Source organism: Oncorhynchus masou, chromosome 18, assembly GCF_036934945.1.
Source record: "Oncorhynchus masou masou isolate Uvic2021 chromosome 18, UVic_Omas_1.1, whole genome shotgun sequence".
Taxonomy (NCBI): Eukaryota; Metazoa; Chordata; class Actinopteri; order Salmoniformes; family Salmonidae; genus Oncorhynchus; species Oncorhynchus masou.
This window is the reverse complement of record NC_088229.1, coordinates 51640696-51667252: the sequence shown is the minus strand read 5'-3', so window position 1 is coordinate 51667252 and position 26557 is coordinate 51640696. Positions and strand designations below refer to the sequence as shown.

Here is a 26557-nt window from a genome sequence, read left to right as displayed (position 1 = left end):
TAGTACACCATCAAAGTGTAATTATTAACTTCACCATGCTCAAAGGGATATTCAATGTCTGCTTTTTTTGTTTTTACCCATCTACCAATAGTTACCTTTATTTGGGAGGCATTGGAAAACCTCCCTGGTCTTTGGTTGAATCTGTGTTTGAAATTCACTGCTCGACTGAGGGACCTTACAGATAATTGATAAATGTGGGGTACAAAGATGAGGTAGTCATTCAATAATCATGTTAAAAACTATCCATGTGACTTGATTGTGGAATTGTGGAAAAGGTTAAGAGGTGTGAATACTTTCTGAAGGCACTGTACCATAAGTATCCATACTTTAGCAACAACACAAAGCAATGTAATGTTTAACAAAAAAGGTTGTTTTATTGCTGTTTTAAATTACATACATCCAAACTCCCAACACCTGGGATGAGATGGCTATCTACATGAAGTTAAATAAAACGAGTAAGTATAATGGGAATTCATCATAATACAAAATAAATAGCATACACCCCCCACAAAATTGCAACATCCAATACTCATACAAGTAAGTCCTACACTCACACAAAAACGCACTCATAGACAGACAGACAGACAATTCAATCAAAACAATTCAATCCAGGTCAGAAGGATAAGTGAAAGGCAACATCTGTCCTGCGCAGCAACACAGCCTTGAATTGATATGCAGTTATGTCTCTGGTTGTTTCCCACACTTACATTCCATGCATTTGTGCAGTACAAGAGCAATTTCATTTTCACCATATCCTGAAAACCTGGATAACTGAATTGACTGAGTCGGGCCCAAAGCTTCATTGATACTTACTTGGTAATTTGAAGCACTGCTAATTTATTCTTCACAATCAGAGTGGCCACTACTGTATGTTTAGAAATTATATAATACACACCCCTTTGCATCCCTCAATGTTAGCTTGTGCTAACAGACTTGTAATAATGCCACGTCAGGTGTAATATAGCAACCAAAAAAAATGGCTAAGCTTCTGAATGGTGTCAAGGTAGCCCTGACAGTTCAAAGCCCTGCACTGCAAGAGTTCACAGTAGGCAGAAAGTAGATACTAGTACCGATACTACTACCGACAGACTTGCAAGACTGAAGACAGAGACAGACGAACACAGACAGATAGTTGTAATTCTACAGTACAACCCTCTAGGGAGGTGAAATGTTTTGGTCAACGGGAGAGATACATGTTTGTAGTTGCTGTAAATTGTAAATTATGATCTGTAATTGTATAATGGCTATGTTTTCAAGTAAGCAACCATATTTCCCATCTATAGGAGATGGTGTGCAGTTTAGCCGAGTAAAGACATTGAAAGACAGTGGAATTGAAGGGTTTGGGCAGTACTGCAGCTCTTCCAGTTGGTTTTCTTTTTTGACACGATTGGAGATGCATGTGATAGACAGGCTTTTCAGTCAGAGATGAAGCATGACAGTGTTTTGAAATGAGAGATTGTTGGATTTGAGGAATGAGGGTGGAATAAAGGGAATTTAAAGGTTTATTGAGGGTGAACATCGTCCTCCTTTTGACAGCAGAAGAAAAAAAGGAAAATGTGTGTTTATTTTTTTGACACGTCCAGGGAGTCCCTCCCTGTTTCAGTTTGTCTTCACCCATTTGGTGCTTAATGAACACGACCCAGGTTTCTCATGTTGGGCTGAGCTGTGTCTCCCAGTGTTTGTGAATGGCAGTCATTCTTTGGTGCCCTCTAGCTGGGAGAGAGGGCAGGGCTGTTGTCTGTGCTGATGTGGACCAGGCACTCGCTGGACTTAAGGCTTGCCAGGGACTTGCAGCTGGGCAGGGAGTTTAGAGAACCACACAGGACCATCATGGAAGGGGTATAGTCTTTATCTAGGGGAAGGACATATGTTGTCAAAACCAACATGAAATGTGTGTTAGCTGTAGGTGTGTTCATGGTTTTATATTCATGAGAGCACAGGAGTGCATGTGCATAATTTCTGCACGCTTGCGTGTGTGGCGATCTTATGCATGCATGTGTCCATGGCTCCATAGATGCGTTGCTGTCTGTGTGTGGTGTAATGGCATGTATCCTGATTTGTGAACAATACGGGTAGTGTGTATGAGTGTGTGACTACAGCACCTGCTGTGCACCACGCCTCTCCATTCTGCTGCCCTGCTGTACTCTGGGAGTCGGAGTCCAGGCTGACCACTGACAGCAGCTCTGTGCTGGGGAAGCTCCTCCTACAGGCATATGGGGACATAGTAAATATACTCTCATTCTTTTTTTTCACACTCCCTCCCTCTCGCTCTCTCAGTGCTGACACGATCCCTGATTCTACATGACAAACAATCATATCTACCTCATATCGTTAATTTCAATCTGAAAGTTATGTCATGTTTCAAGGCCAAGCAGACAAATGGTTAAAAAACAAACATTATTGGCTGCACCTTTTCCTCCTTATTTCAATTGACTGATCAACAAAATAACCTCTTTACGAATTTAGGAACTAATTAAACCAAACTGCTGCTACATAGATGCAGTACAAAGACAAGCATTTTGCTGGGAGGATGTAGTCACACCTGCGAAAGAGCTTGCCATCGTCATGATTGTTGTAGGGCTGTTGCCATTGGTTGACGAGAGGGATTGACAGGTTTTTGGCCAAAATGTTGGAGTCACACGGAATCAGGCTCGTCCTACAAAACACAAGAATCCCAGTATAATCAAAGCATATCCAAATTGTGTCAATATGGTAGGCTTTTACAGTGATATCCCTGTACTTCACAGTGACTATGTGTACGCCACACCAAGCTAACAATTCTAGGGAGAGAACATTTTTAGTAAAGTTACCCGTAATGTTACCCTAATGTTTGAGTGTCCAGTTTTCTGTTAATTAGGGGAACATTCTATCTATGTTACAATGTTCTTAGAATATACAAGATATAAGACATTACTGTTCCAAGCACATTTCATGAGAACGTTGCAAGAACATTCCTGTGTCCAGTTTTCTGAGGATTAGGAGAATATTCAATTGATGTGACATCAAACATACACAGAACATGGTTGCCATGTTCTCAGAACGTAAGATATTAAAGTTTGAAACATGTTTCATGGGGCCGTTGCAAGAACATTTCTTGTGTATCAGTCAGGATGTCACCTGATGGTCCCTTGTTTTCCCCAAAAAATAATCAATACATATCATGCCTTAATTACTACGGCCAAGCCCATCAAGGGCCTGATTGGTGATTCACAACTCTTTTTGTTTGTTGGCAAGGGATACTCACACACAGGGATTTTAACATAGTGTTTTTATTTTACATACTTGGCACGCATGATTACATTGTGCATGTTCATTTAGAGTGCATTTGGAACATTTTCAGACCCCTTGACTTTTCCACATTTTGTTACATTACAGACTTATTCTAAAATTGATTACAGTTTTTTTCATCAATCTACACACAATACCCCATAATGACAAAGCAAAAACATGTTTTTAAAAGTGGTTGCAAATGTATTAAAAATAGAAAACAAATAGTTTATTTACGTAAGTATTCAGACCCTTTGCTATGAGACTCAAAATTGAGCTCAGGTGCATCCTGTTCCCATTGAGTTTGCCAAAAGGCACCTAAACGATTATCTGGTCTGATGAAACCATGACAGAACTCTTTGGCCTGAATGCCAAGCGTCACACTTGGAAACCTGGTACCATCCCTACGGTGAAGCATGGTGGAGGCAGCATCATGCTGTGCGGCTGTTTTTCAGAGGTAGGGACTGGGAGACTAGTCAAGGTCAAGGGAAAGATGAAGGGAGCAAAGTACAGTTCTGGTACCATCCCTACAGTGAAGCATGGTGGTGACAGCATCATGCTGAAGGGGCTGTTTTTATGTGGTAGGGACAGGAAGCCACTCCTAAGTAAAAGGCACATGACAGCCCGCTTGGACAGACCATGAGAAACAAGATTCTCTAGTCTGATGAAACCAAGATTAAAGTCTTTGGCCTGAATGCCAAGCGTTACATCTGGAGGTAACCTGGAACTATCATTATGGTAAAGCATGGTGGTGGCAGCATCATGCTATGGGGATGTTTTTCAACGGCAGGGACTGGGAAATTAGTCAGGATCGTGGCAAAGTACAGAGAGGTCCTTGATGAAAACCTGCTCCAGAGAGCTAAGGATCTCAGACTGGGGCAAAGGTTCACCTTCCAACAGGACAACAACCCTAAGCACACAGCCAAGACAAAGCAGGAAGGCTACCCAAAACATTTGACCTAAGTTAAACAATTTAAAGGCAATGCTACCAAATACTAATTGAGTGTATGTAAACTTCTGACCCACTGGGAATGTGATGAAAGAAATAAAAGCTGAAATAAATCATTCTCTCTATTATTATTCTGACATTTCACATTCTCAAAATAAAGTGGTGATCCTAACTGACCAAAGACAGGGAATTTACTAGGATTAAATGTCAGGAATTGTGAAAAACTGAGTTTAAATGTATTTGGCTAAGGTGTATGTAAACTTCCGACTTCAACTGTATATAGCTGAGCATCTCAAAAAGAACTCCATAGTATTTTTGAACTCGACACCACATACCATGTAGAACAAACATCTGTCATTGAGAAACTTATTTTAATTAGATCAGATAGGTGCATCGCTGGGGCCATAACGAATTAGTTGGATAGAAATTTGATTTCTATAGAGGGGAATGTGGTTAATCGTTAAAATCTGAATTAAAATGGCAAATATCTAAAAGTTAAAATTCAACTAATGCAAGAGCACCAGCCATTTAACACATTGACACACTGATCGATTGGCGGTTCAAAAAATATTTTCCTATAGGCCAATGCAGCAGTAAGCGTATAACTTCCATCGTCAACTAAGTAAAATACATAAGCCTAAAGACAAAAAATAAAAACAGCAGAGAATATCCTCATGAAAATTCCGGATCTTTTAACCACATTAATCTCTCTACTCAGCCTGTCTGCCTCTCTATCTGTCTTTACTTGAGCTAGCATTGTATCAAATCAATCCGCGAACCCTGCAACATTGTATCAACTAGCCTATTCCGGGCCCTTTGAGTTTTCCATGCCAGTGAGCTCGGAACAGACAGCTGTTTTTGAGCAAGGGAGAAGTGTTGAGGTATTTTATGACGTTTACACGGGATATATGGGATCATCAGATCATGATATTTGGCTTGGTGATTATCGAGGCCGGGAGATTGTTGGAAAGATTTTTAAAATACTGTGAGGAACTATTATCATTCTCAATGGATGTAAAAAAGATATATACTTTTGTTGAATTACTGTGTGAGGTGAAGAAAAAAATGACAGCGAAGCTCAGCTTATTAGCAGTGGACATGGTGAGTTATAAAAGGCCAGAAATCAGATATTTCCAAAGGGGCACTTTCCTACGTTTGTGTGCAGCAGGCCAAGTACTTCTATTCGTGCTCAGATATGCACGCTCCCTCAGCATAATCAGGATAGAGAAACCAGACATATGCTCATTGCTCACATGGAGCACTCCAAACAAAAGCCAATTATATATATATATATATATTTTTTTTTTTACAAAACTTGGAATTGATGATTATGAAATAAACCAAAACTGGTTTCTTAGAAGTGTAGCAGGTTGTGAACTCTGTAAATAACGTTTCTACCCCGACAATGAGAATCATAAATTACTGTAATTAATACATGCATTAACAGAAATGAATGTAACCAAATGATGGGGATGAAAGCTACATTTACTGCTGGTGACATATTTTTATTTTATTTTTTTATTTTACCTTTATTTAACCAGGCAAGTCAGTTAAGAACAAATTCTTATTTTCAATGACGGCCTGGGAATAGTGGGTTAACTGCCTGTTCAGGGGCAGAACGGCAGATTTGTATCTTGTCAGCTGGGGAATTTGTCAAAATAACCATTCAAAGGGAAAATAATTCCCACAATGAAACTATGAATGCGCAAGGATTGGCTGTAGATATCTGAGCACATTCTGGAGAGCTGAGTGCATGCACTGTAGAGAGAGACATGTCATATCTTCACCAAACACCCATCCCCTTCTTGTCTCAACATTTAAATTATACTCAAGACACATTGTCTTCACATTTAGATGCATTTAGATGCACATTTAGATGCTTTTCACTGACAGCCGCAAACCAATAATCACCAAGGCTGCCCAAATTGCTGGCTTCCCAAATAGGCATAGGCTTACGTGATTTGAAAGAATCCACAGCTAATAATCCTCTGTTGGCAAAATCATGCTCTCTGGTGAAGTATATTGAATGATTTTATTTAGACAGGTGTAATTATACAATTTTGGTAAAACATCAATTTACTTTAGGGGAAGCCAGCACTGTTTATCTGCCAACATTCCTTTCCAATTCGCAAGTGGCTGAAACCAGAGACCTGTATACAGTATACTGATGAGATGCTCATGTCTCCACTCTAACAATGGGAGTCGTTGTCCCAAAAGCATGAAGGCAGGCGACAAGCCTAGGTCTGCATATTAAGCTCATAGAAACGCATTGGGCTTATTTTGGCGAGAGTCAGCCCTCTCACTTCCCCTCTACCTCTCTGCTGAAACTATCTCACCTGAGATAGCATCCAAACGAGTGAAACAGTGCCCCTCTGTCTTACCATATGTGGCCCATGTATCTGATGCTGTCAGGACAAAAAGAGTATGACTCGTTGTTCAAACAGCATCAGATACATGGTCTACACATAATGAGACAGAGGAGCGCTGTTTCACTCGCTCGGATGCTTTATCTGAGATTATTGCTTCTTTCTGTCAGCACGCGTCTCGTGAAATAAATTATATGTATTTCAATAGTTTATTTGTACGGGCAAGGGGGTACGGTAGGGCAGGCCAGGCCCCCTAAAAGCGTCCAAGTGCTTCCCAGGCAAAACAGTTCGGAAGAGTTTGTGTATATATTATGACAACATTTTGTTCGTTTTGGACTTCGGTAAGGGTTTTGCTGGGTGTCCGGGCACACACTTTTTTTTAATCGAGGCCTGCCGATGTTTCGGGAACAGAAGTCTATGCCCCTTCGTCTGTGATTGGTCAACTGTTTGTCACACCAGCCTTCGCTTTGGCTCACCAGCCTGTTTGTCACACAAGCCATCGCTTTGGCCGTACGCCAACTGCACGCTACAACACCACCTTCCTAGCTCCCCGCGGGGTTTCAACAGGGTCTTTTACTCCTACTGCGGGGAGTCAGACCACCCCTGGAACACCTGTCCCAGAAGGAGAACCAGGCAAGGAAGTGACAGGGCGAGGAGCGCTTCAGCACCTTCACAGGTAGGCGTGGACGTGCCTTGCTTCTCTCTGTCCACCCAGCCCGTCCTCCCCCTGACTATCCTGGCCCCCCACTGAGTTCTGCCTTAGTGGAATCAGGTGTTGCCGGTAATTTCCTAGACCGGTCAGTGGCCTTATCATTACGCATTCCTCTAGTCCCTTTACAACCCCCTATCCGAGTTCTTGCCATAGACAACCTTCCCCTAGGAACAGGACTGGTGCGCCAGACCACGATTACAATTTCCCTCACAGTTGCTCACAACTACCATGAACGGATCACTTTCTTCATCTTAGAATCTCCTGCACACCCCGAAGTTTTAGGTTTCCCATGGATACAGCTGAATTACCCCAGAATATCGTGGACAGAGAGGAGGTTGTTTGGTTGGTCGCAGGAGTGCCAGGGGATGTCTGATGTGTCAATCTATGCCACCTCCATGGAAAGTCCGGACCAGGCCACCCACGTCCCTATCCAGGAGGAGTACCGGGACCTACAGATGGCCTTTTCGAAGACTCGTGCCACGTGCCTGCCCCCTCATCGCCCATGGGACTGCACTATCAATCTACTGTCTGATTCTACCCTCCCACAGGGGCACATCTACCCTCTCTCGCATGCAGAGTCCGAAGCCATGGAGGCCGTCGTCCAGGAGGCACCTGGTTCCAATCCCCACTCTATCAAAGTATAAACACTACCGTTATGGAAGTATATACTACAGTTCAAATGTTTGGGGTCACTTAGAAATCTCTTTGTTTTTCAAAGAAAAGCCATTTTCTTTTGTCCATTAAAATAACATCAAATTGATTAGAAATAAGGTGTAGACATTGTAAATGACTATTGTAGCTGGAAATGGCAGATTTTTTAATGGAACATCTACATAGGTGTACAGAGGCCCATTATCATCAACCATCACTCCTGTGTTCCAATGGCACGCTGTGTTAGCTAATCCAAGTTTATAATTTTAAAAGGCTAATTGATCATTAGAAAATCCTTTTGCAATAATGTTAGCACAGGTGAAAACTGTTGTCCTGATTAAAGAAGCAATAAAACTGGCGTTCTTTAGACTAGTTGAGTATCTGGAGCATCAGCATTTGTGGGTTCCATTACAGGCTCAAAATGACCAGAAACAAAGCACTTTCTTCTGAAACTCAGTCTATTCTTGTTCTAAGTAATGAAGGCTATTCCATGCGAGAAATTGCCAAGAAACTGAAGATCTTGTACCACGCTGTGTACTACCCCCTTCACAGAACAGCACAAACTGTCTAACCAGAATAGAAAGAGGAGTGAGAGGCCCCAGTACACAACTGAGCAAAAGGACAAGTACATTAGAGTGTCTAGTTTGAGAAACAGACGCATCACAAGTCCTCAACTGGCAGCTTCATTAAATAGTAACCACAAAACACCAGTCTCAACGTCAACAGTGAAGAGGCGACTCTGGGAAGCTGGCCTTCTCGGCAGAGTTGCAAAGAAAAAGCCATATCTCAGACTGGCCAATAAAAAGAAAAAATTAAGCTGGGCAAAAGAACACAGACACTGGACAGAGGAACTCAAAAAGGCCAGCCTCCCAGGCCACAAGCACCAATGAGGAACGAACTGAACACTGTCCCAATAAGGGTTATCTCATGGGCATGTGCTTAATGGGCCAGTAGAGTTAGGCCCTGTCCAGAAGAAACCCTAACCCCTCCTCCCTAGGCATTTACACTTATGTAGATGAAACAACTTGATAGGTGTAAGCAATAGGGTGAATGCACTTTGAAGTAAATCTCAGCTCTGTTAAAAGTGCACTCAAGAAAATATATTTTATCTATCATAGTGATTCAGGAGTATCATTAAAACATGTTAATATGCCCAACCAACATTAGACAACTATACAGAAAGCCCTTAAATAGCTGAAATAGGTCAATCAAATCAATGATCAGAATAGTCATATTAACCAATACTTGACATGGACATGGTATCATACCATAGCGGGAAAGATCGGAGAACCATGAACCAGGAGATTGTGAGTTCAAATCTCAGGTGAAGACAAGTTGATTAATAATTACCTTATAACATGCACAATGTAATCAAGTGTGAAAACGTGTAAAAACACTATGTTAAAAGTAGCGAAATGAATGGATCAGTCATTCACCAATCCGTGCCTTGATTGGCTCAGCAACAGTGACGCGATGTGTAAAAAAAATTGTGGGAGGACACAAATATTCTTGCAATGTTCCCATGAAACATGTCTAGAATATTTTTTAATTTACCTTTATTTTACTAGGCAAGTCAGTTAAGAACAAATTCTTATTTTCAATGACAGCCTAGGAACAGTGGGTTAACTGCCTGTTCAGGGGCAGAACGACAGATTTGTACCTTATCAGCTTGAGGGTTTGAACTTGCAACCTTTTGGTTGCTAGTCCAACGCTCTAACCACTAGGCTACCCTGCCGCCCCAATATTAATATATTATGTTCTGAGAACATGGCAACCATATTCTGTGTATGTTTACAAAAACGAGAAATTCCATAATTTGGTGTGTCTCAGGTAACTCTCTAGAATGTCCCATAATTCTTCAATTGGTTTAAGATATGGTGACTGAGATGGTCAGGGCATACGGTTTACATAATTTATGCTCATCAAACCCTTCAGCTTTGTATTTACTGCAGTTTACGTTGCCTTCTGAGAGGTTGAGTGGACCTAAACCATAAAAGGAAAATACACCCCACACAATAACAGAGCCGCCAGAACCCTACCCAGCTAACATTCGAGGGAGAGAGAACATTTTAGTAATGTTACCCGTAATGTTGCCCTAAGGTTTTCCATTAGTTAGGGAAACTGCTAAGAATGTGAGAGTATATACTGTGTCCGTAAAATGTATATAGGTTCAAAACTTTTGTGAAACAGCACAGTTAAAAATATATGGCAAATATACAGTTGAAGTCGGAAGTTTACATACACCTTAGCCAAATACATTTAAACAGTTTTTCACAATTCCTGGCATTTAATCGTAGTAATGCCCTGGTTTAGGTCAGTTAGGATCACCACTTAATTTTAAGAATGTGAAGTGTCAGAATAATATTAGAGAGAGTGATTTATTTCAGCTTTTATTTCTTTCATCACATTCCCAGTGGGTCAGAAGTTTACATACACTCAATTAGTATTTGGTAGCATTGCCTTAAAATAGTTTAACCTGGGTCAAACGTTTCGGGTAGCCTTCCACAAGCTTCCCACAATAAGTTGGGGGAATTTTGGCCCATTCTTCCTGACAGAGCTGGTGTAACTGAGTTAGGTTTGTAGGCCTCCTTGCTCGCACACGCTTTTTCAGTTCTGCCCACAAATGTTCAATGGGATTGAGGTCAGGGCTTTGTGATGGCCACTCCAATACCATGACTTTGCTGTCCTTAAGCCATTTTGCCACAACTTTGGAAGTATGCTTGGGGTCATTGTCCATTTGGAAGACCCAAACAGGTCACTGACCATCTCGAATCACACCGTACCTTCTCCGCTGTGCAATCTGGTTTCCGAGCCGGTCACGGGTGCACCTCAGCCACGCTCAAGGTACTAAACAATATCATAACGGCCATCGATAAAAGACAGTACTGTGCAGCAGTCTTCATCGACCTTGCCAAGGCTTTCGACTCTGTCAATCACCATATTCTTATCGGCAGACTCAGCAGTCTCGGTTTTTCTGATGACTGCCTTGCCTGGTTCACCAACTACTTTGCAGACAGAGATCAGTGTGTCAAATCGGAGGGCATGCTGTCCGGTCCTATGGCAGTCTCTATGGGGGTGCCACAGGGTTCAATTCTCGGGCCGACTCTTTTCTCTGTATATATCAATGATGTTGCTCTTGCTGCGGGCGATTCCCTGATCCACCTCTACGCAGACGACACCATTCTATATACTTCCGGCCCGTCCTTGGACACTGCTATCTAACCTCCAAACGAGCTTCAATGCCATACAACACTCCATCCGTGGCCTCCAACTGCTCTTAAACGCTAGTAAAACCAAATGCATGCTTTTCAACCGTTCGCTGCCTGCACCCGCACGCCTGACTAGTATCACCACCCTGGATGGTTCCGACCTTGAATATGTGGACATCTATAAGTACCTAGGTGTCTGGCTAGACTGTAAACTCTCCTTCCAGACTCATATCAAACATTTCCAACCGAAAATCAAATCTAGAGTCGGCTTTCTATAACCGCAACAAAGCCTCCTTCACTCACGCCGCCAAACTTACCCTAGTAAAACTGACTATCCTACCGATCCTCGACTTCGGCGACGTCATCTACAAAATAGTTTCCAACACTCTACTCAGAAAACTGGATGCAGTTTATCACAGTGCCATCCGTTTTGTCACTAAAGCACCTTATACCACCCCAGCAGGTGTATCTCACTGATCATCCCTAAAGCCAACACCTCATTTGGCCACCTTTCGTTCCAGTTCTCTGCTGCCTGTGACTGGAACGAATTGCAAAAATCGCTGAAGTTGGAGACTTATCTCCCTCACCAACTTGAAACATCTGCTATCTGAGCAGCTAACCGATCGCTGCAGCTGTACATAGTCTTATCGGTAAACAGCCCACCCAATTTTACCTACCTCATCCCCATACTGTTTTTATTTATTTACTTTTCTGCTCTTTTGCACACCAATATCTCTACCTGTACATGACCATCTGATCATTTATCACTCCAGTGTTAATCTGCAAAATTGTAATTATTTGCCTACCTCCTCATGCCTTTTGCAAACAATGTATATAGACTCTATTTTTTCTACTGTGTTATTGACTTGTTTATTATTTACTCCATGTGTAACTCTGTGTTGTCTGTTCACACTGCTATGCTTTATCTTGGCCAGGTCGCAGTTGCAAATGAGAACTTGTTCTCAACTAGCCTACCTGGTTAAATAAAGGTGAAAAAACAAACATTTGCGACCACACTTTAACTTCCTGACTGATGTCTGAGATGTTGCTTCAATATATCCAAATTTTCCTACCTCATGAAGCCATCTATTTTATGAAGTGCACCAGTCCCTCCTGCTGCAAAGCACCCCCACAACATAATGCTGCCACCCCCGTGCTTCACGGTTGGGATGGTGTTCTTCGGCTTGCAAGCCTCCCCCTTTTTCCTCCAAACATAAAGATAGTTATTATGGCCAAATATAGATACTGAATATAGATACTTTTGTACCTGTTTCCTCCAGCATCTTCACAAGGTCCTTTGCTGTTGTTCTGGGATTGATTTGCACTTTTCGCACCATAGTACGTTCATCTCTAGGAGACAGAATGCGTCTCCATCCTCAGCGGTCCCATGGTGTTTATACTGGCGTACTATTGTTTGTACCGATGAACATGGTACCTTCAGGCATTTGGAAATTGTTCCCAAGGATGAACCAGAGGTCTTGGCTGATTTCTTTTGATTTTCCCATGATGTCAAGCAAAGAGGCACCGAGTTTGATGGTAGGCCTTAAAATACATCCACAGGTACACTTCCAATTAACTCTAATTATGTCAATTAACCTATCAGAAGCTTCTAAAGCCATGCTATAATTTTCTGAGATTTTCCAAGCTCTTTAAAGGCACAGTCAACTTAGTATATGTAAACTTCTGACCCACTGGAATTGTGATACAGTGAATTATAAGTGGAATAATCTGTCTATAAACAATAGTTGGGAAAATGATTTGTGTCATGCACAAAGTAGATGTCCTAACTGACTTGCCAAAACTATAGTTTGTTAACAGGAAATTTGTGGAGTTGTTGAAAACGAGTTTTAATGTCTCCAACCTAAGTGTATGTAAACTTCCGACTTCAACTGTAAATCAAACTGGATGGACATCAGAAATAGATGGGAGAGGTTGAAGGGAGAGGAAGGACAAGACTTGAAATAAACAAAATTGAACTACTGTAAAAGATTGTGTCCATAAAGTATATATAGTATGTATAAGCTGGAAGTAGAAGCCTAAGTGTTGTTGTTCATTAGTTTACCGTAATTTCCGGACTATAAGCCGCTACTTTTTTCCCACGCTTTGAACCTTTATACAATGACGCGGCTAATTTATGGATTTTTCCCGCTTTCACAAGACTCATGCCGCCAAAAAACTGAGCACCGTCACATAATGTGACGTAAATCGAGCGCGCTCAAACTTCTCATCATTCTGATTACGGTAATCATTTTGTCACCTTCATCATGGCAAAGACACGGAGAAATGCATATGATGCAGCTTTCAAGTTGAAGGCGATCAATCTGGCTGTTGGAAAAGGAAATAGAGCTGCTGACAGCGTGGAGCATTGTCAAAAAACCACTATCATCAACGGGTTTCGAAAGGCTGGACTGCTGCGTGTTGAAGAGGGCAGCGATCCAACATCGGATGAAGCAATTCTGAGGCTATTCATCTCCGACACCGAAGGAGATGACTTCAATGGTTTCAGTGCACAGGAGGAGGAAGATAGTGACCAATGACTTTCTTGGTAGGCTACTGTTTACTGCTATCTTTAAAAAAAATTTACAAGCCGTGTTTCGTTAAAGCCTATTTATTTTTGTTACAAGCCATGTTTCTTTTGAAAGCCTATTTATTTTTGTTACAAGCCGTGTTTTGTTTGAAAGCCTATTTATTTTTGTTACAAGCCGTGTTTCGTTTAAAGGCTGTGTAAAGTTAATTTGTTTCAATGTACCGGTAGGCACCTGCGGCTTATAGACATGTGCGGCTTATTTATGTACAAAATACATATTTAAAAAAAATTCAGTGGGTGCGGTTTATATTCAGGTGCGCTTAATAGTCCTGAAATGACGGTACTCAACGAGGGGAGAGGTGGGTTGGTAATAAAATAATAATAAAGGAAAATATATATATTTATATACAGTATATCACAAAAGTGAGTACACCTCTCACATTTTTTGTAAATATTTGAGTATATCTTTTCACGTGACAACACTGAAGAAATGACACTTTGCTACAATGTAAAGTAGTGAGTGTACAGCTTGTATAACAGTGTAAATTTGCTGTCCCCTCAAAATAACTCAACACACAGCCATTAACGTCTAAACAGCTGGCAACAAAAGTGAGTACACCCCTAGGTGGAAATGTTCAAATTGGGCACAAAGTGTCAATATTTTGTGTGGCCACCATCATTTTCCAGCACTGCCTTAACCCTCTTGGGCATGGAGTTCACCAGAGCTTCACAGGTTGCCACTGGAGTCCTCTACCACTCCTCCATGACGACATCCTCCACCTTCCGTTTGAGGATGCCCCACAGATGCTCAATAAGGTTTAGGTCTAGAGACATGCTTGGCCAGTCCATCACCTTTACCCTCAGCTTCTTTAGCAAGGCAGTGGTCGTCTTGGAGGTGTGTTTGGGGTCGTTATCATGTTGGAATACTGCCCTGCGGCCCAGTCTCCGAAGGGAGGGGATCATGCTCTGCTTCAGTATGTCACAGTACATGTTGGCATTCATGGTTTCCTCAATGAACTGTAGCTCCACAGTGCCGGCAGCACTCATGCAGCCCCAGACCATGACACTCCCACCACCATGCTTGACTGTAGGTAAGACACACTTGTCTTTGTACTCCTCACCTGGTTGCCGCCACACACGCTTGACACCATCTGAACCAAATAAGTTTATCTTGGTCTCATCAGACCACAGGACATGGTTCCAGTAATCCATGTCCTTAGTCTGCTTGTCTTCAGCAAACTGTTTGCTGGCTTTCTTGTGCATCATCTTTAGAAGAGGCTTCCTTCTGGGACGACAGCCATGCAGACCAATTTGATGTAGTGTATGGTGTATGGTCAGAGCACTGACAGGCTAACCCCCCACCCTTTCAACCTCTGCAGCAATGCTGGCAGCACTCATACGTCTATTTCCCAAAGACAACCTCTGAATATGATGCTGAGCACGTGCACTCAACTTCTTTGGTCGACCATGGCGAGGCCTGTTCTGAGTGGAACCTGTCCAGTTAAACTGCTATATGGTCTTGGCCACCGTGCTGCAGCTCAGTTTCAGGGTCTTGGAAATCTTCTTATAGGCCAGGCCATCTTTATGTAGAGCAACAATTCTTTTTTTCAGATCCTCAGATAGTTCTTTGCCATGAGGTGCCATGTTGAACTTCCAGTGACCAGTCAGTATGAGGGAGTGTGAGAGCGATGACACCATATTTAACCCACCTGCTCTTCATTCACACCTGAGACCTTGTAACACTAAGAGTCACATGACACCGAGGAGGGAAAATGGCTAATTGGGCCCAATTTGGACATTTTCACCTAGGGGTATACTCACTTTTGTTGCCAGCGGTTTATACATTAATGGCTGTGTGTTGAGTTATTTTGAGGGGACAGCAAATCTACACTGTTATACAAGCTGTACACTCACTACTTTACATTGTAGCAAAGTGACATTTCTTCAGTGTTGTCACATGAAAAGATATACTCCAATATTTACAAAAATGTGAGGAGTGTAATCCCTTTTGTGATATACTGTATATACAGTACCAGTGAAAAGTTTGAACACACCTACTCATTCAAGGGTTTTTCTTTATTTTTTACTATTTTCTACATTGTAGAATAATAGTGAAGACATCAAAACTATGAAATAACACATATGGAATCATGTAGTAAACAAAAAAAGTGTTAAACAAATCTAAAATGTAGAAAATAGTCAAAATAAAGAAAAACCCTTGCATGAGGTGTGTCCAAACATTTGACTGGTACTCTACATATAGGGGATTGGAAATAATGTAGACCGTTACATTGATGGAAGCTACAATGTATCTGCAATATTAAAGCTGATCTACCCCCCCAGCAAAAATCTTAAAAATAAAATAAAAATGTGTGAGTAGGTAGTCTCCCTCTCGAATCCAAGGCCATCAGCACCAATGCTAACCACTGTTTTAAAGTCACCATTGTCCTCATGGGGAAATCTCTGAGTGGTTTCCTTGAATCCATGCAACTTATTATGTGACTTGTTAAGCAAATGTTTATTCTTGAACTTATTCAGGCTTGCCATAACATTGTATTTAATGAATACATTTCAGCACTGTATTTAATTAATTAGTAAACATTTCTGAAAACATAGTTCCACTTTGACATTGTGTGTAGGCCAGTGACAGGTCTCAAACCCAGGCCACCAGCACCAAAGCAACTGCCCTCACCATGGTCCCAATAAGGGATATCTCAATACATGTGCCTATTGGGACAGTATAGTTAGGTCCTGTCCAGAAAAAACCCTAACCCCTCCTCCTCCCTATGCACTTGTGTAAATCTGAAACAACTTGATAGGTGTAAGCAATAGGATGAATTCCATTTGAAGTAAATCTCACCCCTCTTAAAAGCACACTCAAGAAAATATTTTATTGATCATAGTGATTCAGGAGTAGGATTAAAACCGGTTAATATGTCCTACCAAATTAATCAACTATACAGAAACCCAGCTAATAATTCTAGAGGGAGAGAGTTTTTGTAATGTTACCGTAATGTTCCCCTAATATTTGAGTGTCCTGTTTTCTGTTAGTTAGTGGAACATTCTATCTATGTTAGCAAAAACCTTCTGAGAACCTTTTTTTAATCATGTTTTGGCATTAAAGTTAGTGAAATTATTGTAATGTTAAACACAACATACTCATAAATATTCCTGCAACAACCCCATGCAACATGTCTAGAACATTAATATCTTATATGTATGTTTGGTGGGATGTTGACATGTATGTTTCTTGCCTAGAACACTAATATCTTACACTTAGAAAAAAGGGTTCTAATAGGGGTTTTCCACTTTTCCCCATAGCATAACCCTTTCTGGTTCCAGGTAAAACCTTTTTTGGTTCAAGGTAAAACCATTTTGGGTTCCATGTTGAACTCTCTGTGGAAAAGAGTTCTATATGAAACCCAAAGGTTTCTACTTGGAACCAAAAGGGTTCTACCTGGAACCAACAAGGGTTCTTCAAAGGGTTATCCTATGGAGGACAGCTGAAGAACCGTTTTAGGTTCTAGATAGCACCTAGAGTGTATGTTCTGAGAACATGGCAACCATGTTTTGTGTATGTTTTGTGGGACATTGATGGAATATTCTCCTAACCAACGGAAAACTGGACACATGAGTGTTCTTGCAACGTTCCTATGAAACGTGTCTAGAACATTAATATATAACATTCTGAGAACATGGTAACCACGTTCTATTTGACATTAAGGGAACGTTCTCTACAGTTGTGGGAATGTTTGTTGTTAGCTGGGTACCTGTATGTGTCTCTCTAGTTGTGTGTATTGTGTGTGTATGTTTGTCTTCGTGTACGTCGCATGCATGCTCGTGTCTGCACGTGCATGTGTGTGTGTGTGTGTGTAGCCACTCACAGTTGCTCCTGCAGCTCCAACACGATGGCCTCCAGCTCCCTCTTCTCCTGCTGGCTCTGCTCCTCCAGCTCCACCAGCCTCGCGTTCAGCTCCTTGTTCTCCGTCTCCACGTTTATCAACTGGGATTCCCGCAGACGCACCAGCTCCTCCAAATAGCCCTGGAGACAAGCACACATCAGGGCTGTTTTTAAATTTTTTTGAAAACATTTTGCTACAGTGTGCCCTATGACCCAGCTACACATATCCAATGATGCCTTCCATCTACTTCTGTCTTATCAATGAGTCCTATGATAGACTACTACAGAGAGCAATTTGTGAGCCACATTATCTCTTGCAGATGAGGCATTTCAAGTTATGGTTGGGCAGGAGCAGCATCTTCATAAGAACAAACTGTGCAATAACATTCAGCCCTGATCTCTGAGGTAACTGTCATTTGGGGCATGCCTGGGCACGTGTATACACCACAATATAGACCTAGTGTTTAGTTTGTGATTATATACCAATGGCTAGTGTACAAGGATACACCTATGACATAGTGTACACCTAGGAGCAACCTACCCTAGGGAGCAAGTGAGCTGTGAATAGTTATTACAGTACTTGAAGACACCCAACAACGACTATCTTGTCCCCTGTACTTGAGTGCCACTCATAGGCTTACTGTGGGGATCTACAAAGATACAAAATGGCTACCCACCTTCTGAGCATAGACAATCTTGAACCTCTGCTCCATCTTGCGGCACTTGTTGGCCCAGCTCTCCTCGTCGGTGACCAGCGGGACGTAGGGGTGCTCAGGGACACTGTCATCGCTCGTGCTGCTGTCGATGCTCCGACGGTCGTCGTCGTCATCACTCAGATAGTCATAGCTACACAGACAACAACAGATGTCAATAATAGGCCTATTTAGGCTATGTAATATTGGGCCCGTTTCCCGAACCCAGATTAAGCCTAGTCCTGGATTAAAAATCTTTCTCTATAGAGGATCACCATTAAAAGCATGTTTTAGTGTTGGCCAACGCAACCGTTTTTATCTCAAAATCAAATCATTTCTGGGTAACAATCAAGTATCTTACTGTTATTATTTATTTTCAATTCAAATGGTCAAAAATATTTAAAAAATTGCTTCTTAATAGAGAGCAATTTCTCAAGCAAGAAGGTTGCTAAGACTGTCTAGCTGTGGTCTGAGTGGGGAGGGGAAAACTGAAAACTAGCGGTTATTGACAGAGAGATTTGGAACTCTCTTTCGTACTGGGCTATTATCTAAATTTACCACCTGGTGATGTAGGCAGGCAGGCCAAAACTCCATCCCACCCAAACATGATGAAATTTCAGGCAGTCATTTTAAACAGCTCTTACACTGTTCAACTTAATACAAAAATAGAAATGAAGAAAGTACAGTAAGTGTAAAATAAAGTAACATGGTTGACGATTTCATCTTTAAATCAGCCATAAATCCCCTTGTGACAGGGGGAATGGAAGCTTGTTGTCTGTAACAGGGAGAGGCAATTGAATGCAAAATAATAATAATAATTGTAAGAAATTGTTAAAAACATTTCTAGCCTGTCCATCTATGGGTAACAGTGTTGACGTGTTATGGTCGACCTGCTTAGTTTTCCACCACAAAACACCAGAATATGGCCAAAAATAGTAGAACGAGCTCACCTGCTTTTGGGTCTTTCTATAAATAAAGGGGCCAATGTGTGACATCAGGGTCAACATTTTTAAATGTGATCTTCTTGCTTCACATGTGTAGTTACAGGAATAAGAGTCTAGATAGGTACAATGAGACCATAACTCTTACCAACAACAAAACATCTACATGTCGTTTCACATGAAACATGGTCACTGCATGTTTCTTTTGCCTAGTAGCCAGGTCTGTTTGTGCTTTAGTCAACTTTTCTATAATTTATAGCCACGGTAAAGATTGTAGAATGATGAAAACGATAAACAGAATTTCTATTTTTTTTTTAAATAGTTGATATAATAGAATACATTGACAATAATAATAACCAATAATGAAATCATTATAATCAATTAACTCTTCAAGCAGTGTATGTGTGTGCGTGCGCGTGTGTGTGTGAATACTAGGAAAGAGGATGCAACAAATCAAGGAAATGCAATTGAGATTCTCCCAAGGAAGGAGGAAGCAAGTATTTGACAGATATTAAAATTGTTTGACAGTGCCAGACTGACTGACTGACTGAGCTACCATAATACCCATGGCATGTCCAGAAACAACCCCCAGTCCCTACTGCCCAGAATCTAGACATGTGTAGATCTGAGAGGGATTAACTTGTGGTGACATGGTGAGAGCTCCACCTTACCCTCTGATAGGCTTATTGGAATGTTGGTGGTACACCTTTCCAATTCTCTCAGATCTCCTCAAGTGTCTAGGGGGAAGGGCTAGGGGTTGATTCTGGACAGGACCCCACAACCCTTTAGGTGTGTGGTGGACCTACAGCACGACACTTGAGGCATTGGTTGAATGTTTAATTCCATTGGTATACGCACGCAGATTTGCACCGGTGTAAGATGGACACACCCATGGCACTGTATCAGGCTGATCAAACAGGTCAGGGTAGCTGGAGACCTGCTGTAAACAGTTAAAGGATATAAATGTCTACTATTCACACCCGTGCTTCATTCCAGCGAGATAGATATGCAACCACTGACTAACTATAGCCAGGGCATATCTCTAATCAAATTAGATCAAATCTTATCGTACACATACACGTGTTTAGTAGATGATATTGTGGGTGTAGCAAAATGCTTGTGTTTCTAGCTCCAACAGTGAAGTAATATCTAGCCAGTAATATCTAACAATTTCACAACAATACACACAAAACAAACAAATCCAAGTAAATGAATTAAGAATATGTAAATATATGGACGAGCAACATCAGAGCGGCATAGACTAAGATACAGTATATAAATATGAGATGAGTAATTCAAAATATGTACACATTATTAAAGTGACTAGCGTTCCATTTATTAAAGTGGCCAGTGATTTCAAGTAAATGTATATAGGCAGCAGCCTCTAATGTGCTAGTGATGGCTATTTAACGGTCTGATGGCCTTGAGATAGAAGCTGTTTTTCAGTCTGTCAGTCCCAGCTTTGATGCACCTGTACTGACCTCGCCTTCTGGATGATAACGCGGTAAACAGGCAGTGGCTCGGGTGGTTGTTGTCCTTGATTATCTTTTTGGCCTTCCTGTGACATCGGGTGCTGGTAGCTTGTCCCTGGTGATGGGTTGGGCAGACCACACCACCCTCTGGAGAGCCCTTTGGTTGTGGGCAGTGCAGTTGCCGTAACAAGCGGTGATACAGCCCTCACCTCCTCACTGCAGCCTGTCTCATCATTGTTGGTAATGGTCTGAAAACTTGATGATTGAGTTGGAGGCATGCGTGGCCATGCAGTCGTGGGTGAACAAGGAGTACAAGAGGGGGCTGAGCACGTACCCTTGTGGGGCCACAGTGTTGAGGATCAGAGAAATGGAGGTGTTGTTTCCAACCTTCACTATCTGTGGGCAGCCAGTCAGGAAGTCCAGGACCCAGTTTCACAGGGCGGGGTTCAGACCCAGGGCCTCAAGCTTAATGATGAGCTTGGAGGGTACTATGGTGTTGATTACTGAGCTATAGTCAATGAACAGCATTCTTACATAGGCATTCCTCTTGTCCAGATGGGATAGGGCAGTGTGCAGTGTGATGGTGAGTGCATCGTCTGTGTATCTATTGGGGCGGTATTTCTTTTTTAACTGGGTCTAGGGTGTCAGGTAAGGTAGATGTGATATGATCCTTGAACTAGTCTCTCAAAGCACTTCATGATGACAGAAGTAAGTGCCACGGGGCGATAGTAATTTAATTCAATTACTTTTGCTTTCTTTGGTACAGGGACAATGGTGGCCATCTTGAAGCATGTGGGGACAGCTGACTGGGATAGGGAGAGATTGTAAACACACAAGCTAGCTGGTCTGCGCATGCTCTGAGGACATGGCTAGGGATGCCGTCTGGGCCGGCAGCCTTGCGAGGGTTAACACGCTTAAATGACTTACTCACGTCAGCTACGGAGAAGGAGAGCCCACAGTCCTTGGTAACGGGCCGCGTCGGTGGCACTGTGTTATCCTCAAAGCGGGCAAAGAAGGTGTTTGGAAGCAAAATGTCGGTGTCCGCGACATGGCTGGTTTTCCTTTTGTAGTCCATGATTGTCTGAAGACCCTGCCACATACATCTCGTGTCTGAGCCATTGAATTGTGACTCCACTTTGTCTCTATACTGACGTTTTGCCTGTTTGATTGCCTTATGGAGGGAATACAGTGCCTTGCGAAAGAATTCGGCCCCCTTGAACTTGGCAACCTTTTGCCACATTTCAGTCTTCAAACAATAAAGATGTAAAACTGTATTTTTTTGTGAAGAATCAACAACAAGTGGGACACAATCATGAAGTGGAACGACATTTATTGGAAATTTCAAACTTTTTTGACAAATCAAAAACTGAAAAATTGGGCGTGCAAAATTATTCAGCCCCCTTAAGTTAATACTTTGTAGCGCCACCTTTTGCTGCGATTACAGCTGTAAGTCGCTTGGGGTATGTCTCTATCAGTTTTGCACATCGAGAGACTGAAATTTTTTCCCATTCCTCCTTGCAAAACAGCTCGAGCTCAGTGAGGTTGGATTGAGAGCATTTGTGAACAGCAGTTTTCAGTTCTTTCCACAGATTCTCGATTGGATTCAGGTCTGGACTTTGACTTGGCCATTCTAACACCTGGATATGTTTATTTTTGAACCATTCCATTGTAGATTTTGCTTTATGTTTTGGATCATTGTCTTGTTGGAAGACAAACCTCTGTCCCAGTCTCAGGTCTTTTGCAGACACCATCAGGTTTTCTTCCAGAATGGTCCTGTATTTGGCTCCATCCACCTTCCCATCAATTTTAACCATCTTCCCTGTCCCTGCTGAAGAAAAGCAGGCCCAAACCATGATGCTGCCACCACCATGTTTGACAGTGGGTATGGTATGTTCAGGGTGATGAGCTGTGTTGCTTTTACGCCAAACATAACGTTTTGCATTGTTGCCAAAAAGTTCAATTTTGGTTTCATCTGACCAGAGCACCTTCTTCCACATGTTTGGTGTGTCTCCCAGGTGGCTTGTGGCAAACTTTAAACAACACATTTTATGGATATCTTTAAGAAATGGCTTTCTTCTTGCCACTCTTCCATAAAGGCCAGATTTGTGCAATATATGACTGATTGTTGTCCTATGGACAGAGTCTCCCACCTCAGCTGTAGATCTCTGCAGTTCATCCAGAGTGATCATGGGCCTCTTGGCTGCATCTCTGATCAGTCTTCTCCTTGTATGAGCTGAAAGTTTAGAGGGACGGCCAGGTCTTGGTAGATTTGCAGTGGTCTGATACTCCTTCCATTTCAATATTATCGCTTGCACAGTGCTCATTGGGATGTTTAAAGCTTGGGAAATCTTTTTGTATCCAAATCCGGCTTTAAACTTCTTCACAACAGTATCTCAGACCTGCCTGGTGTGTTCCTTGTTCTTCATGATGCTCTCTGCGCTTTTAACGGACCTCTGAGACTATCACAGTGCAGGTGCATTTATAAGGAGACTTGATTACACACAGGTGGATTGTATTTATCATCATTAGTCATTTAGGTCAACATTGGATCATTCAGAGATCCTCACTGAACTTCTGGAGAGAGTTTGCTGCACTGAAAGTAAAGGGGCTGAATAATTTTGCACGCCCAATTTTTCAGGTTTTGATTTGTTAAAAAAGTTTGAAATATCCAATAAATGTCGTTCCACTTCATGATTGTGTCCCACTTGTTGTTGATTCTTCACAAAAAAAATACAGTTTTATATATTTATGTTTGAAGCCTGAAATGTGGCAAAAGGTCGCAAAGTTCAAGGGGGCCGAATACTTTCGCAAGGCACTGTCACTACACTATTTGTATTTTGCCATATTCCCAGTCACCTTGCCATGATTAAATGTGGTGGTACGTGCTTTCAGTTTTGCGTGAATGCTGTCATCCACGGTTTCTCGTTAGGGTAGGTTTTAATAGTCCCAGTGGGTACAACATCTCCTATACACTTCCTGATAAACTCAGTCACCGTATCAGTATATCCATCAATGTTATTCTCGTAGGCTACCCGGAACACATCCTAGTCCACCTGATCAAAACAATCTTGAATCGTGGATTCCGATTGGTCAGACCAGCATTGAATAGTCCTTAGCACGGGTACTTCTTGTTTTAGATTATGTCTATAGGAAGGGATTTGCCGAAGGGAGGGTGGGGGAAGGCCTTGTAGGCATCCTGGAAGTTGGAGTAGCAGTGGTCGAGTGTTTTAGCAGCGCGAGTACTGCAGTCAATATGTTGATAGAACTTCGGTTGCGTTTTCCTCAAATTTGCTTTGTTAAAATCCCCAGCTACAATAAATGCGGCCTCAGGATATGTGGTTTCTAGTTTGCATAAAGTCCAGTGAAGTTCTTTGAGGGCCGTCGTGGTATTGGCTTGAGGGGGAATATACACGGCTGTGACTATAACCGAAGATAATTCTCTTGGGAGGTAATGTGATCGGCATCTGATTGTGAGGTATTCTAGGTCGGGTGAACAAAAGGACTTGAGTTCCTATATGTTATCACACAATGAGTATTTAATCATGAAACATACACCCTGCCCTCCTTCTTCCCGGAGAGATGTTTATTCCTGTCTGCTTGATGAACTGAGAACCCAACTGGCTGTATATCAGTATATCCTGAGAGAGCCATGTTTCCATGAAACAGAGTATGTTACAATCTCTGATAACTTTCTGGAAGGACATCCTCGCCCTCAGCTCGTCAAGTCCACTCCGAGTACCTCTTCTTCTGGCGATGTTTTGGGTCAGCCTCAGGAATCAGTTCAATTTCCCTGGGGGGTATGAACAAAGTATCAGATTCGGGAAAGTTGTATTCCTGGTCGTAATGCTGGTAATACTGGTGAGTTACCGCCGCTCTGATATCCAAAAGTTTTTCCCGGCTGTATGTAATAACACAGAAAAATGTCTGGCTTAATAATATAAGAAATAACACAGAAAAAAAGGAAATAGTGCAAAGTTGCCTAGGGGCTAGACGCACAGCTGCCCTCTATTGCGCCAATCTAGCAATAGATACTGTTGCTTTGGCTGTATAGCATAATTTAATAAGATCCCCAATGATTAGCTAGTACTGATGCGCGGGTTGACTCGGTTATATCCGCGGGGCAGATGGGTTTAGGATCATTAAATATTGTATGACCTTTAAAAAAATCCATTAATGTATAATTATTGTGCAATTCATATAGGCTACATGAAGATTTTTCTTCAATTATTTTATCTGGTATTAATGCATTAGCCTAAACTTTAGGGCTACAGGCGCCAAATAGCCAACACAGCCAACCGCCAAATAATGCTTTCGCGATCTGCCAGAAAAAGTTCAGGTCAATCTATGGAGGCAAAAACGACATTGTTTCATTCAATAAGACAAAAGCTGCGAAAGGAGAGTTGGAAATAAAGAGAAGGGAGGGACAGAAGAGTAATGTTTGGAAAATATTTGGTGAAGTGGTAAAAGAGGATGATAGCAGCTATGTTATGTGTAATGATTGTGAGGCTTTATACAAATTTGACAGTCACAAGACGAGATTTCAAATAGGCCTATAAGTTCATGTTAAGGGAACTGTACCATACTGGGTTGAATGGAATCTGAAATCTGGACATTGACTAACCAGAATAACCTACTGTTTTCTGGCAAACTCCCAAGTCCTCTGATAATACTAGTCCCATGCGAATCGACATCCCTGTGTTTTGAGAGAAATGTCTGAGTTCGACAGGTTTTGCTCGCGGTTTGAGCAAGAAAACAATAACTGATCTAATAAATTGAAAGGAGTGCTGCGCATAGCCTATATATGAAGGGCCAAAATGTGTCAACTTTCACAGTGAATGCTTTTGTTTATAAGTTTTGTGCGAATGAATGGAACATCCCAAATGCATCATTAAATGCATGTTGTGCCTGTTTTATACAACCTTGCTGTTAATAAATCACAAAGCAGCATACAACTGAACTAAACAAATGGAACAAGTTCACTTTCTCATCCATAGCCTAAAAAAGCATATCAAGTGCAAGTTAGCTGTTTAGCTCATATCTGAAGGCTGGGGGGGCATTTAGGACGTATTCTACTCCGGATCGCTAAAATATTTGAATGATTATGATCACACTTCCTCAATTCCAATATTATGATGATACTATACCAAAGATGGTTTGGTAGGATTTAGAAACTTGGGAACCAAACTTGAGGTATCAGTGTAGCTAGCTTTTTATCGCCTTGGACTTGTTGAAATATGTTCACGCCTTGAAAAATGTATTTAGTCTTCTAGGGCAACAAATGACATAAGAGAAGCTACATGTATCTAATTATAGACACGTTTACTAACAAATAACCTCCCAAAATGTCGCAAATTACACTTACGGGATCTCCATACAAAAAAAGAGTTGGACAGCAATATCCAGGAATTTCACAGGATCAAGGTCAAAGTGTAATTCATTTGTTAAATACTTAGTCTTTGATACAACAACAAACAACAGTATCATAAATGTAAGGAAAGAAACGTAGTGTTTAGTGTCACACGATTTTTGCTAAATCTGTGAAGACTCCAAGCATGACAAAGGGTTTAAACTAGGGCTGACTCCATTTAGTCGACTGGTCGATTGTTTAGTCGATGGGATGTTGGTCGACTGAGATTTCTTTAGTCGAGCAGTAACAATTAAAAAATCTATCATGGTGTACAAGACTAATTCATTGTGGAGGCTGTGGGATGGCACAATCCATCACTCTAAGACATGTGCTACTGAAATTGTATATGGTGCAACACTAATAAAAATAATATTATTTTATAACAAATGCGCTTTTTCCCACATTGGATACTGGCCACTGTCTGCGGTTCTGAAACACATCAGTGCGCTGTTGAATTGGCATA

General features: G+C 41.7%; 1 protein-coding gene across 2 annotated transcripts in view; it reads right to left on the bottom strand.

The window, feature by feature from the left end:
• Positions 1–349: 349 nt before the first annotated feature.
• Positions 350–26557, bottom strand: part of rundc3ab (RUN domain containing 3Ab) — a 51423-nt gene continuing 25215 nt past the window's right edge. For both annotated transcript variants that reach the window (XM_064923633.1, XM_064923632.1), the window contains 5 exons: positions 18260–18428; positions 17566–17723; positions 2543–2656; positions 2103–2203; positions 350–1852 (listed from right to left, as the gene is read on the bottom strand). In XM_064923633.1, coding sequence (XP_064779705.1) covers positions 1710–1852; positions 2103–2203; positions 2543–2656; positions 17566–17723; positions 18260–18428 — 685 coding nt within the window. In that variant the 3' untranslated portion in view covers positions 350–1709. The remainder of the gene's footprint in view (positions 1853–2102; positions 2204–2542; positions 2657–17565; positions 17724–18259; positions 18429–26557) is intronic.